The following is a 15,083-nucleotide window of genomic DNA, read 5'->3' as shown; positions in this document are numbered from 1 at the left end:
AGGCCCCGCCTCCCTAGACCACGCCCCCTGCGGAGTTCCGCCCCTCGCCTTGCTTCGCCCTTCTAGGTTCTGAGGCGTGAGCGTCTGGGTTTAGGCACAGGACAGGTTGCATTGGTCCTAGGATGCGAGGGCCATTTCCTTCCGGGCGGGGGTCAAATCCTCGAGAAGCCGAGCCATCTCATCCAGCCATTTGCCCCAAACGGGGCGCAGGCCGTGGTCACCTCTCTAGGTGGCTCCGGAGAACCGGCCACGCTGTCCCTGTCGGGTGCACAAAGCGGCCTTCCTCCGGCCCGCTGGGAAGATTCCAGCCCATCCACCCGCTTGGGCCTCTGGGGGCGGAAGCCGCGCCAGGCGTGCCGGATAGATCAGTGGAGAGCATTCTTGCCTGACTGCCTGTCCTCCCCACCCGGACCCGGACCCAGACTCGGCGCCGCACAGTCCCCCGGGGGGGCCCGGCGCAGTCACGCGCGCACCACATTTGCGCTCACAAGCGCGCAAGGCTCTAGCTCTCCGCCCCGCACACCTGCGCTCCGCCCCCTGGTCCCGGACCGGCGACGGGCGAGGGCATTTGGGAACCAGGGCGGCTGCGGCGCCCCCGATCTCCTCCCCTTCCCAGGGCCAGAGTTGTCCAGAGCCTGCCGCCGCTCCCAACCAGCCCGCATCCCTCTCCATCCTTCCCTCCCCCCGCCTGCCGCGGCACCGGTATCTGCAGCCGCAGTCCGGAGCCGGTGAGGCGGCGAAGGGGGGAGGGGGAGGAAGCAAGGGATGAACGCCGGGAGGGCGTCGGGGGCCCTGAGCCGGACTAGGACGCCCCTGGAGCCGGAACCCAAGCCGGAGCCGGAGCCACAACCAAACCACCGGTACCGGGTGGGCCAAGCGGTCAGGATGGGAGGAATCAAAGGGAGGGGTGTGCGCGGGAGTACAGGCAGGGGAGGGGGCTGCAGAGGCCTGACTCAGGCCGGCGCGGAGGAGGTGCGGACGCTGACTCAGGTGTGATTCTTGCGCCGGCCGCCTGAGAATTCCGTCCCATCTCGCTCTGCAGTGTCCTTGGGAGGGACGGAAGCGCAGGACAAGCTGGAAAGGGGAACCCCCTGGGCGTCGGGGAAGCGGGACCAGGGTCGTGGAAGAGGGCTTGCGGAGCCTCCGTCTGGCACCCCTGGCCCGGACCAGCACCCCTGGCACGGACAGCTCCTTGGTTGGGTAGGGGGTGGGGCCGGACCTGGGAGGCTTGCTCATTTCGGATCTTGAGGACGGCATTCCTGTCACCCCCATCCCCCCATCCCTAGCTGCAGCCCCCTAACCCCAGGAGGCGCCCTGGCCCGCGCTCGCCCCCCAGGGCCTCATGTCGGAACCACAGCCTGACCTGGAGCCGCCCCAACATGGGCTGTACATGCTCTTCCTGCTTGTGCTGGTCTTCTTCCTTATGGGCCTTGTAGGCTTCATGATCTGCCACGTGCTCAAGAAGAAGGGGTACCGATGCCGCACCTCGAGGGGCTCGGAGCCTGACGACGCCCAGCTCCAGCCCCGTGAGTGAGGAGCCTAGAACCTGGCTCAGTCACCTTTATCCCTTACCCATCTCCCCACACCCCCTTCTGCTTTCCTGGCCAACAGACCTAGGCCAAATCCCGACCAAGCCTTCAGTAGGCCTAGTGATGCCTTCTTGAGTCAGTAAGTGGGGGTGACACCACCCTGAAAGCAAGGCTAGAGAAGGCAGCATTGGTGGGAAGGGCCCACTGATGGCAGTCTTGGGCTCCCATTGATTTCCATATCTTTTCTGCCCTGGCCCCTGAAATGCTAACGTTCAGCATGATGGCACATAGGTAAAGAGGTATGTCTTGAGCAATAAGTCACAGAAGCCACCAGGTAATGTCCCTGCAAAGCTGACTCATTTCCTGCTTCCTTGCCAACCTCTTTCATCCTTCAGCTGAGGACGATGACATGAATGAGGACACAGTAGAGAGGATTGTTCGCTGCATCATCCAAAATGAAGGTGCGTGTAGGCTAGCCCCTTGCTCCCCTATCCTTGACTTTCTCTTGCCCTGACCTCCACCTCCACTGACTCCCTCTTTTCCTTCTCCCCTCAGCCAATGCTGAGGCCTTGAAGGAGATGCTGGGGGATAGTGAAGGAGAAGGGACAGTGCAGCTGTCCAGGTGAGCTGGAAACAAGGGCTTATGAGACTTAGCTTGCCTTGGAGAGTACCCTCTCCTCCAGCACAATCCTCACCAAGTCCCCTTGCATGTCTGGGGTCGGCAGAGGAGAGCAAGGCTGGCCAAGCTATAGGAAAAAAGTTTTGTAGAAGTCCTGAGTCCTTAAAACCCTATCTCCCATCTGGATGTCATCAAGCCTAACATTCACCCCTTGTGCCACTCCTTTGGCTTAAGCACGGCCCTCTTTAGCAAACAGCCCTGCCAGGCAGAACACATGGTCGATAACATCTTAATATTGAGTTTATTAGAATAAGACAAGAAAAGAATGTTGGACCCTGGGGAAAGTGGAGCATCTGGGGGTTTAAGAAGCACACTGAAAGGACAGGAGAAAATGGAACAGGAGGGGAAATGGGAATATCACCCCTTCTCTCCCTTCCTCCCTATTGTCCAGCGTGGATGCCAGCTCCAGCCTGACGGATGGAGCCCCCTCCCATCATCACACAGTGCACCTGGGCTCTTCAGCCCCTTGCATCCATTGCAGCCGCAACAGGAGGCCTCCACTTGTCCGTCAGGGACGCTCCAAGGAAGGAAAGAGCCGCCCCCGGCCTGGGGAAACCACCGTGTTCTCTGTGGGCAGGTGGGGACAGAGTACCCCAGGGAAAGGGAGGTTGAGGTGCGGGCCCCAATGATCAGGCACCTGACTCCAAAGGTTGGCGCTGACTCTTTCTTCCTGGACTGTGAGCTACAGCAGGAGTCAGGCTGCACAATGTGCCCCACAATCTGATGAGGCCTCCCCTGCCCTAGGCCAGAGGGAAATGGCCATCAAACCCAGAATATTCCTGGTTGGAGGGAAGGGCCAAGCAGCCTCTGAGTTGTGGTCCTAAGCCCCAGTGTTCCCTCCCCTCCCAGGTTCCGGGTGACACACATTGAGAAGCGCTACGGGCTACATGAGCATCGTGATGGCTCCCCCACGGACAGGAGCTGGGGGTCTGGTGGGGGGCAGGACCCAGGGGGTGGTCAGGGGTCTGGGGGAGGGCATGCCAGGGCAGGGATGCCCGCCATTGAGAGCCTGCCTCCTGAGAGGCCACAGCCCCCAGCCATCACCAGTCCACCAGTGCAGAATGGAGGATTCAGGGACAGCCTTGTCCCTCGTGCACTTGAGGGGGACCCTGGAGCCTCTGCAGAGCCAACACTGGGGGCTGGAGGGAGGGACCCAAGCCCAGGGCTGGCCAGTCAAGAGTCAAATGGACAGCCAAGCAAACTGGACACCTCAGATCACCAGGTATGAAGACATGGCCAGGGCTATGGTGGGCTGTGGTATGCTCAGCTCTTATTGTCCCCTACTCTTGGGGGCACTAATATAACCCATGTCCTGTTTTCCTACTGTTGACCCCTCCTCTCTCTCTCAGGTGTCCCCACCACGGGGAGCAGGGGGTGTGTGAGGTGAGTCTGCCCGGGCCCCAAGTCAGATAATTTCATCCTCCCACCCCCTACTTAAGCTACCTGAGCCCATTGGCTCCCTGTATACCCAGGGTAAACTATAGGCTTAGCCTTTGCTATAAGTTCCTTGGTTTGGTGGTGGGGAGTGGGCATGTGCTCCAGGGAATAGGGAAGGTCCTGCAACCCCTGGGGAAAAGCTGGGACACAGTTTGAATAGGAGGCAACACTGTTACCCTTCCTCTCCTCCAAGCCTCCTTCTCATTGCGCTGATGGACTACCAGCTGGCAGGGCCGGGGTGGGTGGGCATTAAGCCCCTCCTCTCCACTCGACAGCCCTGCCCCCCAGCTGAGGGACCAGCCTTACTTCCACCTGGAGTTGCACGGTCTCAGGCAGAGGGACCTCGGGAGAGGTTCCCCCCACGCCCGGCCCTCAGTCTCTTCCCATCCCCTGCCTGCCAACAAGCCACCTGACCCACCTTCCCCATCACCTAGCTCCATATGTTAGAGCATGGCGGCTGGGAGTAGGCCCCTGCCCTTGGTAGGCCACTAAAGCAATAGCACCTTAGTCCCCTGCCCTGTTGGCACAAGAGGCCTAGGCTCTGGCTTGGGCTTCGTGCCCTTTATTCACTGTCAATAAATCCGCTCAGACCATTACAGCTGCTTTGCATACTGGCTCCAGCTCCTTCTGACAGGCCCACCCCTGTCCCAGCACCCAACCCAGTGGCCCTGGCATCTGGAGTGGGGTGGGACACAGAGCCAGGGTGCATACACAGATGGGCTGGAGCCACTCAAGACTTTGAGGGATGGGTTCCAGCCCCAGAGATTTCAGGACATTTCACCACCTTAGAGATGGGTGGTGGCAGAAGAGAAAGGAGTAGTTCCAGCCCTAGAAATGGCAGGAGCACGATGGGGGAAAAGGAGTGGGTTCTAGCCCCAGAAATGGGGAGAGGGGAAGTTTCTACTCCTGGAAGTGAGAGTGGAAATGGGGAAGATTCCTGCTTTTGGCTGTGTCACTCTGGATCATTGAGGGGGTGTTCTCTGACAGCGTGGAGATAGGGGCGGCAGCATCACTGGGGGGCAGAGATCCCCTGGCTTCAGGTGAGGGGATCTGGGTGGCCAGGATCCGGGGCTTTGGCTGGTGGGGGAGGCGGTGGACGCATCTGTAGGGACACACAGTCAGTGCTCCACAGGTCTCCCTTGGAGATACCCAGTCCGTTCCTTCAGCCCCGCAGACAAAACAGGACCAGTTGGAATGACCCCTCTCCACACAATCTCCTTCAAGGAGGGGCCCTTACCGGCCTGAGTCGAGGCGCCATCATGTCCAGGGGTCCAGGGCAGTCCAGGTCTTGGTCTGGAAAAAAGTCAGTCTTCAGGCTGTTTTGTTCACTGCTGTTATCTCCAGCACTTAGGACAGTGGCACTGTCTAAATATTTGTTGAATTAAGAAATAGTCAGCAACCTGGCCCATCAATCCATCAGTCACTACTCAACACTTATTGGGCACCTGCTGTATAATCAGCCCTGTTCAAGGTACCAGAGAAAGGAAGGTCTGATCCACAGCATGCCCAACTGCCAGGGGCTGTCAGGAGCCCAATAACAAAACACCAACAAACATGATGAATGAATGAATGCTAAATCATGCAAAGTGAACTACGGGTGCTGGAGAGGGGGGTGCAGAAAATGCAAGGAGTCTCCAGGGTCAGGGAGGGAGGCTCAGTGAAGAAAGTCAAAGTACCCAAAGGTTTTAGATAAGGGGGACATTCCAAGAAGGAAAATGATGGCACATACTGAGCTGTTTGCAGGATTCAAGAACACTAAGAGTAGAGGAAGTATATTGGGAACCCTGTGGGAAAAGCTAATTTTTTAAATAATAATAATAATGAGAAAACAGCTATTACTTGCATGCTTGCTCTGTGCCAGGCACAATGCTGGACACTTTACAGACATCTTTTTAACTCTCACGACAACTCAATGAGGTAGGGTCCTTTCCCAATTTGTAAAGACCCAGACAGGTTAAACATCCCACCCCAAATCACACACTAGGAAGTCACAGAGTGGAGTCTGAACAGTGGGCCTGGCTCCAAAGCCCAAACTCTTCCCACCATCATGCTTCAGTGAGCCTAACGGAGGAGGTTCCCAAGGGCAGGCAGAAGAGCCAAGTGTAACCCAGGAGTCCCAAGCTTCCTCCTCCTTCCTGCCTCTTCCCCTCCCAGAGCCCCCAATTCCCTCTACTCACCCCCAGGTAGGACAGGTGCAGGGGGCCCCTCCAAGGCAGAGGTGGGTGGAGGAGGGGAGAAGCTGGGAGGAGAAGGGGATGGCAGCATCTGGGGATGAGGGGGACACAGAGTTATTCCTAGCATGTAGGAAGGTTTCACCAGCTTTTCCTCTCATCCCATCTTCAATTCCTGTCCCATCTCTCCCCAGTACAGACAGTGGCCAAATGCTTGTATCTGGGTGGGTTGTAGCTGATACACATTTTAACAGCCAATATGTACTGGCACTTGCTATGTCCCAGACATTCTGCTAGCACTTCAAATGCACTAATTCATTCATTCCTCACTACCACCCTGTGAGGTGGGGATTTTTATGATTCCTATGTTAGAGATGAGATTCAGGTTAAGCCATCTATTCGAAATCATGGAGCCAGTTAGTGGAGAGTCCTGGCCCAGGTCTCCTGGCTCGCACTCCTCTGTTCTTCCTGCTGCATTACAACAATAGGTACCCTATGTGAAAGCACCTCCTGTGGGCCACTGTGCTCAGGGCTTGACCTCCATTACCTCTGATCAGAATAGGTAGCCTGAAGAAGTGAGTATTATTATCCCTGTTTTACACATGAAGAAATAAGCCCAGAGATTAAATGCCTGCCCAACATAATGCAATAGGAATCTGAACTCAGATCTACCCAGCTCTCTCCACCAAACTCTTAATGAAGACTGCCTTAGTTTCCCTTTTCTTTACCCAGCCAAAGGAGATGGGGAGGCTCAAGCCTCTATAGGAGGTAAACCTGGAGAGGGGAGGGGGGATTAAGATGAATCTGGGACCTCACTACGGTAGGAGGGTCAACCCAGAGATGCCTGGCGGACCCAGAGAGAAGAAAGCCTCACCTGTTCAGGATCTGAGAGTTCAGATGGCCCTGGAGGGCCAAGCAGCTCCTCAACCAGCAGAGAGGGGAAGACCCCAACATGGCCCCCAAATTCTCCCCTCCAGAAGCCGTCATCCACTCCATCCTGGGCCCGGGGCAGCAGGCGGATGAGCGCCCCCTCAGGGAAGCTCAGCTCCTCTGCGCTCTGTCCTGCGTAGCTGTACAGGGCGCGGGCTAGGAACGCTGCCGAAGCCCAGGAGAGAAGGGGAGGGGAGGTGGTGGGTGGTGGTGCTCAGGACCATGACACCCAGGGCAACAACTACTCAGTAACTCTTTTCCATACCTAGGGTCCCCTGACCCAGAATTTCCCTTTCCTACCTGTGGGTTCTGCCCCCGAGGGATTCTCGCTGTCATGGCCGCTCTCAGGGAAGGAGAAGTCCGGGAAGTTGAGATACCGCTCAGGGACAAAGCCTACCTCGCCATGCTGGTTCCGAGCCTGCTCACCCAGCAATGTGAAGAGACAGCAGACTTGCCTCAGCAGTCCACAGCCCTGGCCCTCCTCCACACAGGGTTCTAGCTTTGCCTGGCTGGGTCCTTGCAGGCCACAGAGAAGTCCCTCCTGCCTCCCTCTCCCCTGTCAAGGTCAAAGCCCCGGGTCCATACCCACCTTAACCCATTCGTCAGCATCTCCCTCCTCTATGACCTCCAGCCACTCGCCCTCTGTGATGGTCAGCTCGTCCTCACGCCCTGCCTGGGCCCCACAAGGAAGGATTCAGAACTTGGCTGTCCCCCATCCCTGCCCATCTGAGGTCCCCACCCCCATTCACACCTGATAGCCAAACACAACATGTGCCGGACAGGGGAGGGGCCTGGTGGCAAGGGCTGGGGGGGCGGGCTCCTCAAAGAGCTCCCCTGTCTCCTCACATTCCTCAAAGTCAGAGAGCTCAGCATCCTCAGCCTGAAGGGGGCAGAGAACAGACATCATTGCAGGGCCTGCTCTCAAGCATCCATTGTGTCTCCCACTCCTCCATCCTACCCTTAAAGAATGCAGCAGATCCTCCTCCAAGGTAGTTCACCATGTATCACAAGCAAAATCACCACGGAGCAGGGTAACACTACCAATAACGGCAGACTCACAGTGTTTGTGCTTACTGTGTGCCAGGCACAATGCTAAGTATCTTATGTATGTCACATATGATGTATACTAACCCAGGGTTATTTTGCATAACTATTAACCTCATTTTACTTATGAGGAAACTAAGGCTCAGAACGGTTAAGTCACTTTCCAAGATCACACAACTAGTAAGCGAGTGGCTGGTACTTGAACCCTTACAGTCTTGCTCCTAGAACCTCAGTTCATAACCAGCATCCTATTTTCATTATAAAAGTTTGTTGAGGACTCTATATGCTACAAACGATGCAAAGAATTACACTTAAATGATTTCATTTACGCCTCACAACCATCCTCTGAGTTAGGTACTGTTGGGATTCCCACTTTACAGGGTCTGCCTTCCACTGAGGAGTTTTACCCTCCAGGGTGTGTATGGGTAGGCAGTGGAGGGGGCTTACCGTGGGAGAGAGGTCCCTCTGGGACAGCCGAGCCTCACTGAGCCGTCGCTCCTGCTCCACCTCATCCTGAGCCTGGGTCATGGCTGGCTTCAGCCAGTGCTGCACATCTAGGCCAGCCCCCTGCAGCAGGGCCAGCCGGGCAGCCCCCTTCACCTGGCTCACCTGGCATGGGGAAGAGGGCTCAATCAAGGCTATGGCTGGGCCTGCCTTTGGGAGGTGAGTGGAGCCTCCCCAAATACGTCCACTCTCTACTTCCTGCCTCCCCCCTCCTCGTCATGAGACAGAGGAGTGGAGGGGAGTGTTGCCTGAGGAGGTGGGATCTCAGTGGCCCTATCCCCCAGGGCTTTACCTCACCTGTGCCCGCCTGATGCTCTCCCTCACTTCCTGCAACCGCTGTTCTATGCCTGGAGCCTCTCGCTCCGTAGCCTGCTGCCGCCTCTGCTCCAGCCGCTGCAGCACCTGGTTGGGAAGGCAGAGGACAGGGGTGGGTGGAGATACTATGGGGACACTACTTACTGTGGACCTGCACTTTGCTAGTTGCTTCACACGAATTATGTCGTTTAATCTTCCCTATGAGGAGGGTGCTATCATTAGCCCCACTTTAATGATGAGGAAACTGAGGTCCAGAGAGGTTAAGTCACTGCCTTACTCATGGTTACATAACTGGAAGTAACAGAGCAGGATTTGCACCCAGGTGGGTCTAACTCCAAAAGCTGTGCTCTAAACCACTGTACCACACTGTTGGCTTAAAATGTCTTTCCCTCCCCTCCTGCCTGCAGTCCCAAGACATCCCCAGTGACTCCAGGATCCCCAGCTCTCAGCTCTTCTTGCCCACCCACGACCTCTGCACCCCCCACCTCACCCGATGCCCGTGGTTCTGGATCTTGTAGTCACGGGCAGCTCGGCTCGTCCAGCGCTGAACCTCTTTCTCCAGGCTGCTCTCCCCAGGCATGCTTCCTGCGCCCCCCTCCAGCTCCAGGACACACACCTGATGACCGGGGTAATGTGAGGAGGGCCTGATGCTGCTCCTTCTCTACCCCTCTTCCCTCCAGTTCCCTCTTTGTTTTCCTCTCTCTGTCCTGACCTCCAGGGACAGAGACAAAGAGGTGGGGCACACACTTATGTCCATGGACACAGGTGTGTGTCCATGTGGACACACAGACACAGAGAGTCCCAGGAATGGGATCTGGGTGGAGAGACAGAGGTGGAATGAAGAGGATAGTCACTGAAGGGACAGAAAGGTGGAATGAAGTGTGTTAATTTGTGTCCTGGTGGGAGGGCAGTGAACTGGAGTTCTGAAACACCCTCTCCACAGTTTAACAGCTGCTAAGTCAATATCAGGACAAAGATAATGGGGGAGGAGGCCTAAACCACAGTCCCCTTTACATTTGGCCTGGTTCCAACGAGCAGGGAGGTCTCACCTGATCCGTCCCTGCTGGCTGAAACTGCTGAGGTGGTGTGGGGGAAAATACTCCAGGCTCCTGAAGAAAGAGCTTCAGATCCTCCTCCCAGCTTACCTGGGGGTTGGAAAAAGTCAGTCACTCACTGGCTTCCTCTCCAAGTCTGTCCCCAGCCTCTCATGGAAGAAAGGTGAGAAGGAAAAGGGCAGACATGCAGTGGGTGGTCTGTGTTAGGGGAGAAAGGTAAAAAGGATCTCTGGGGAGCTCTTACAGGGCACAGCCCTCACCTGGGAGGTTGCCTGCCCCCCGCGGTGGGCATGCTCCAGGGCCGTCTCTGCAGCTTCCAGATCAGTGCGGCTCAGTAAGGTGAGGGGGTCCCTCAAGTGTTCCAACAGCTCGCTGACCAGGGCCTGGAGAGAAACCTAAGACACTGACACCTGGCCACCCCCTAGGCCTCTACTGCAAAGCAGTGTCTCTGTCCAGGTTTGGATGGGTGATAGGCATGAAGTATGGGAAAGACGGAAGGAATAAGACATTATATTGCTTCTAATAATAGGCCCTTGTGTACAAAGCACTTAGCAGTTTAAAAAGCACTTTCACATCCATTCTCTCCCTTGAGCCCCATTAGTCTTATAAAGTAGGTAGAGCAGAGGTTATCCCTGATGAGGAATCTGGAGTTCAGAGGGGTTAAGTGTCCTGCACAATGTCATGCAGCCAGCTTGAAGCAGAATCAGAACCAGAACCCAAGTATGCATCTTCTCCCCACCCTAAGCAGGCTAGTTCCCTAGCACCGCCCAGCCTCATAGTGGTGGGAAGCAGGGAGAAGCCCTCCCCCCTTGTTGTTGAGAAGCACAGGTATCTGGGCTGGGACTGGCCTTGAGCAGGGTCGGCAGTTCCTCCTGGTAGTAGTGGTCAAGGTGGGCATTTGTGGCTGCCAAGTTGAGCAGGTACTCATTGCGGGCCACTCGCAGCTGCTGGGAGTACTGGGCTGACTGAGCGGACAGCTAGGAGGGGAAAAGAGTGTCAAAAGGGAGCCCTGGACCCTTGGGGTCCTTCCAAGGTCAACCCAGATCCAGAATGGATTCTCACATTATTGAGATGCCTGGCACTACACTGAAAATTTTACATACAACTCCTGCTCAAAATCCTCTAGTGGTATCTGCATACATTTAAAATAAAATCCCAACTGCTCCTTACTGTGGTCTACCAGGTCCAACATAAGCTGCCCCCTGCAACCTCTCTGACCTCTTTTCACAGTGCTCGGCCCTTTGCTCACAGTGCTCCAGCCACACTGGCCTTCTCTCAGTTCCCTGAGCCTACAAAGTTCCCACTCAGAGCCTCTGCACTCACCATTTCCTCTCCCCGGAACGTTCTTCCCCTAGATCTTTGGCTGGCTCCTTAACACTCAGGTCACCTGCTCAGAGCGGCTTTCTCTCTAAATTACACTCCTGTTACCCTTTATCATAGCACTTTGTTTTATTTTCATTTACTCTAATTATTTATTTGTTTATTTACTATCTGTCTCCCCTCAACAGGCTGTGAGAGCAGCAACTCCATTGGTAGTGTTCTCCACTGCATCCCAGTGTTTAGAGCAGTGCCCATACACAGAAGTCCTCAATAAATGCATATTAAAGGAATGAAGAAGAAAAGTACTATTTCCATTTTATAGATGAAGAAAATGAGGCTCAGAGAGATCCAGTTAGTTAACCAAGGTTACACATTTAGGAAGCAGGGGAGCCTCGATTCAACCCAGTCTCTCAGACTTATGCCCCTGGGTTCCAAAGCACTAAACTACTCTGCCCACCTCTTTCCTGCCTCCTACTCATGCCTGCAACCCCCAAACCTTAGTGCTGAGTTTCTGGAGGCTGGTCCTGGTGTGGAAGAGCCCATGGTCACTTCGGTTCAGCCTGTGCAGGAGAGGAAGTGGAGTGGGGTCAGGACCAGCCTTGGTGCCTCGGCTCCACCCCGACCCTCACCCAGGCTTCCTAACTCCCCATGACCCCACCTGGCCTGGACATCAGCCGCCTTCTCCTGTGCCAAGGCCCACACGCGTTCCCGCTGCCCATACAGCTTCTGACTTCGGCTCAGCTCCCTGACAGACTGCAGCACCTCAGCCTGCGCTCTCTGGAGGTTCTCCGCTCCCTAGGGGTATAGACACACAATGTCCTAACACAGACCACCTCCAGCCCCAAGCCAGCCCTTCCTTCATCCCATCCACTGAGCCATACCTTCCTAAGCACCTGCTCCTTGGCACTCCGCCCTGTGCCCCCTGCCAGGTCACGGTATCGGTCGGACGCCTGGAGCCGGGCTTGGCCCCCAGCCACGGTGGCATCCAGCAGGCAGCGCCAGGCACCAAACACCATCCTGCCTCTCCCCAGAGAATGTCTATGTTGAGGAGGGGAGCACTCTAAAGCTTCATGAGACCCCCAGCCCTGCCCCAAACACCATGGGAGACAGAGTGCTTTCCCATCCCCCCTCGTCTAGGAGCCCATCAATCGATCAGCCCATTAGCTCAGCCACAAGGATCACTCATGCCCTCCACCCCCTACCCACAGTGTCCTTGCCGGGTCAGCTTCTCTCCCGCTGCTGTGTCAGCTCTACCTCGAGCTCACGTGCCCTCCCCCACCACTGGGCCCTCATCCCCATAGGTTCTGGGGTCGAGCTCCTCGTCCCTTCTTGGCCACTTGCCCCCCTCCTTCATGGGACTCGCCTGCTGTCCATCTCCCCACTCCGCTGTCCTTCTCTCTTCAGGAATGGCCCAGCCAGTTTCTGGAGTGCCTGGTGGGAAAGCCATCACAGACCCAGTTCCCTTTCAAACTTCCCAACTGGGAGAATATGGGATCAAAGTATAATAATGCCATTCACTGGATGCATATTATGTGCCACTCACTTTGCTAAGTGCTTTACATACATTAACTTATTCCATCTTTACAACAACCCTACATGAAGGTACAATTATTATTATTACCATTTCATAGAGAAAGAAACTGAGGCCAAGAATGGCTAAATAACTTCCCAAGGTCACAAAGCTAAAAAGTAGCACAGCAGAGATTTGACACAAATCTGCCTGACTCTACAAATTTGCACTTGACCAGAAGAGGGGTATGTGTGGAGGGACACTGCTGGTAGTGTAGAACAAAAGGGAAGGTCCAGAGAAAGGCATCCCATACCTGCCCATACTCTCGTTCAATGGCTGCCCTCTGCTTGCTGTAGGATCTGTGGAGATTAGGGGGTGGGGTGTTGTTACTGTTTGGTCCCCTTCTCCCACCCTCAATCCTCTCCTCAGCCTGGGCAGGAGGAAGAGGGAAGCCAGGCCTAAAGTGTGACTACACCATGAGGGAATGAGACTGAAGACAGAGTCCTTGAGATCACCTCGGGCAGCCGCAACAAAGGACAACCTCACCTCATTGCTCAGAGCCTCAGCGGGATCCTCCCCACCCATGGAGAACCATCTGTGGGCTTGGAGGTGAGGACTGATGGGGGGCCTGGGTACAGTGTCCGCCAGCCTTCCAACAGGTCTAGAAGAGGGAGGGGGGATTCTGCCCTAAGCTTGATTGTGGAGGTGGAAGCAGTGGTATGGAGTCAACGAGTTTGAAGGAGATACCCCGTGTGTTTGTGTGTGTTGGAGTGGGAGAGGTCATAATTCCTATTTGGTATCTGGGGAGGCAGGCCTAGGCTGAGGGCTGTGAACGGATGGGCTGGAAAGCTCTTCGTCTCTCGCCCCCCAGCCCCACCCCCTGCCGCCCCGCCCCGACGCTGTATGTCGGAGGAGAGATGCAGCGCCCGACCGCGAAGGTGAGGGTTTGTGGAGGGAGTCGGGGGGGTCAGGGGCTACCTGATGTCCTCCAGCAGATCTGCCTCCCTCTGCTGCCGGGTCTGAAGGATGTTCAGCTGCTCCAGGAAGCGAAGCTTCACTTCCTGGGCCGGCTTCACCTATAGGGATAAGAAGAGGATGAAGACCCCCCCGCTCCCGCGCGGAGACCCGAAAAACACTCCGCGCAGGGAGCCAGGGAGCCGTGAGGGGGCGGGGCCAGGGAGTGGCTGGGCTGTTTCCTCGGTTACTTCTGGGCTGGGCCCTGACTCTTTCCCACTCCTTGTCCCCCACCGCGGATCTGGTGCCCCCTTAGCCCCCTCCCCTGCCCTAGCCCGCCAGGAGTCCCCATTCCCAGATGAAGCTCACTTTTCGGGGCGGCGGCTGCATCTCCGCTCTGGCCCAAGCAGCAACTCGACTCCGGAACTCGAAGAAGCCCCGCCCACGACTAGGCCCCGCCTCGGACCCGGCCCGGCTCCGCCCCCGCCCCGCCCACGTCTGGTCGCAGTGCGCGCCCGGCGGCGAAGCGCCAGGGGGCCGCCGAGAAACTACGTAAACCTCTGTTATTGCTGCAAATGCCCCGGAAAGGGTCGGGGCCGCCGGCTGGACGCCGCGTCCGCTGGGAGGTAGGGGGAACCCCAGGTTTGTGAGTCAAGACGCCTGGGTTCTATTTCTAGTGGAGCCGCTGACTCAGCTCGTAATTATTTCTAATCATGTATTTACATATGCAGATCTTCTGTTCCGGCGCGAAGAGTGAAGAATGGCGAGGAACTCAATCTGTCACTGGATGCCTGAGCGAAGATGCGTCTGACCAGGGAGAGAAGGCTGGTCCCAGACCTTTCCCAATTCCCACTGAACTGGAAAAGCCAGCATGAGCCGGGATGAGAAAGACGCCTGGAGCCTGGAAGGAACCAATCTCAGAGGAAAACACAGGTACATCCCTGGCCAATGGAAACTAAACAGTACCAACGAGAGGGAGATAAGCATAGGACCTTTCGGCCCCAAAAGCCCCCATCACCTTTAGGATCTGCCCTTCAGGCTCTGCACATCAGGATTTATCAGCCCCAGCACTCCTTGCTGAGGACCCATGCACCCTTTCCTCATCCCCCTCACCTACCCTTGGCCCACGCCCCTGTCACCACACCCCCGACTTGGAAAAGGCAGTGTTCTGTGGCCCCAAATGCCAGATTCACATATGTAACAGCCCATGACACTTCCATTTGTATATCTGATAGGTACCTCAAACTTCTAAAACTTCTCCTTTCAACCTCATGATCCCGCCCCAGTCACCTCCCCCAGGTAACATACTAGATGGCACCACTCTCCATCCAGTTAGTAAAGTCAGAAACCCAGAGTCAGTGTGCCCTTTCTCCTACCCCCACATTCTATCCACCAGCAAATCCTATAGCTTCCTATAGGTTTCTATTTCTAAAACAATATCTCCCATTGATCCACTTCCCTCAATTTCCAAAACCACCAACCTAGTCCAAGCCCCCATGAGCAGTCTCTTGGTCTAATATCTGGTCTCTTTGCTTCCACTCTTCCCCGCTGCAACCCATGGTTCACAAAACATCCAGAGTGATTGATCTTCTTTTTTTAAAAAAAAATGGAAATAAGATCTCATCACTCTTTTCC

The 15,083-nt window shown here is 55.9% G+C and overlaps 2 protein-coding genes and 1 long non-coding RNA gene across 9 annotated transcripts in view; 2 read left to right on the top strand and 1 right to left on the bottom strand.

The window, feature by feature from the left end:
* The first annotated feature begins 51 nt into the window (after positions 1-51).
* Positions 52-4,243, top strand: RELL2 (RELT like 2). 5 transcript variants are annotated; one of them, XM_044780666.2, is made up of 9 exons: positions 52-860; positions 1,043-1,200; positions 1,437-1,526; positions 1,925-1,990; positions 2,085-2,151; positions 2,600-2,785; positions 3,058-3,430; positions 3,558-3,591; positions 3,921-4,243. In XM_044780666.2, exons 1-8 carry the CDS (start codon positions 766-768, stop codon positions 3,588-3,590), a joined length of 1,068 nt encoding a protein of 355 aa, XP_044636601.1. In that variant the 5' UTR covers positions 52-765; the 3' UTR covers position 3,591; positions 3,921-4,243. The 5 variants fall into 5 exon arrangements, with proteins under 5 accessions (XP_044636601.1, XP_070374191.1, XP_070374192.1 ...); XM_070518092.1 differs by having other exon boundaries at positions 530-867; positions 3,839-4,243; XM_044780664.2 differs by having other exon boundaries at positions 540-860; positions 3,839-4,243.
* Positions 2,431-13,943, bottom strand: FCHSD1 (FCH and double SH3 domains 1). Of its 3 annotated transcripts, none has more exons than XM_014850240.3 (20): positions 13,818-13,943; positions 13,473-13,570; positions 12,808-12,853; positions 12,348-12,415; positions 11,866-12,022; positions 11,643-11,779; positions 11,481-11,544; positions 10,513-10,641; positions 9,925-10,047; positions 9,659-9,754; positions 9,100-9,225; positions 8,592-8,696; positions 8,238-8,399; positions 7,498-7,626; positions 7,336-7,419; positions 7,047-7,164; positions 6,691-6,911; positions 5,823-5,910; positions 4,883-5,010; positions 2,431-4,747 (listed from the first exon to the last, which is right to left on the bottom strand). In XM_014850240.3, exons 1-20 carry the CDS (start codon positions 13,836-13,838, stop codon positions 4,682-4,684), a joined length of 2,166 nt encoding a protein of 721 aa, XP_014705726.3. In that variant the 5' UTR covers positions 13,839-13,943; the 3' UTR covers positions 2,431-4,681. The 3 variants fall into 3 exon arrangements, with proteins under 3 accessions (XP_014705726.3, XP_014705728.3, XP_014705729.3); XM_014850242.3 differs by having other exon boundaries at positions 4,883-4,938; XM_014850243.3 differs by having other exon boundaries at positions 4,883-4,938; positions 11,866-12,005; positions 12,352-12,415.
* The window catches only part of LOC139046254 (uncharacterized), a 2,202-nt gene continuing 1,058 nt past the window's right edge, over positions 13,940-15,083 (top strand). The window contains exons 1-2 of the long non-coding RNA XR_011506091.1: positions 13,940-14,074; positions 14,180-14,381. This is a non-coding gene — a long non-coding RNA (uncharacterized lncRNA). The remainder of the gene's footprint in view (positions 14,075-14,179; positions 14,382-15,083) is intronic.

This window comes from Equus asinus, chromosome 9, assembly GCF_041296235.1.
Source record: "Equus asinus isolate D_3611 breed Donkey chromosome 9, EquAss-T2T_v2, whole genome shotgun sequence".
Lineage (NCBI taxonomy): Eukaryota > Metazoa > Chordata > Mammalia > Perissodactyla > Equidae > Equus > Equus asinus.
The sequence above is the reverse complement of the archived record's forward strand: the minus strand, read 5'-3'. Positions and strand labels throughout refer to the sequence as shown.

Coding starts and splice junctions, on each gene's coding strand:
- RELL2 (XM_044780666.2), top strand. CDS start 766: ATGAACGCCGGGAGGGCGTCGGGGGCCCTGAGCCGGACTAGGACGCCC. Junction 861..1,042: donor GAGCCACAACCAAACCACCG/GTACCGGGTGGG, acceptor CTCGCTCTGCAG/TGTCCTTGGGAGGGACGGAA. Junction 1,991..2,084: donor CTGCATCATCCAAAATGAAG/GTGCGTGTAGGC, acceptor TTCTCCCCTCAG/CCAATGCTGAGGCCTTGAAG.
- FCHSD1 (XM_014850240.3), bottom strand. CDS start 13,838: ATGCAGCCGCCGCCCCGAAAA. Junction 7,420..7,497: donor ATGTTGTGTTTGGCTATCAG/GTGTGAATGGGG, acceptor TGTGGGGCCCAG/GCAGGGCGTGAGGACGAGCT. Junction 5,911..6,690: donor AACTCTCAGATCCTGAACAG/GTGAGGCTTTCT, acceptor CCTCATCCCCAG/ATGCTGCCATCCCCTTCTCC.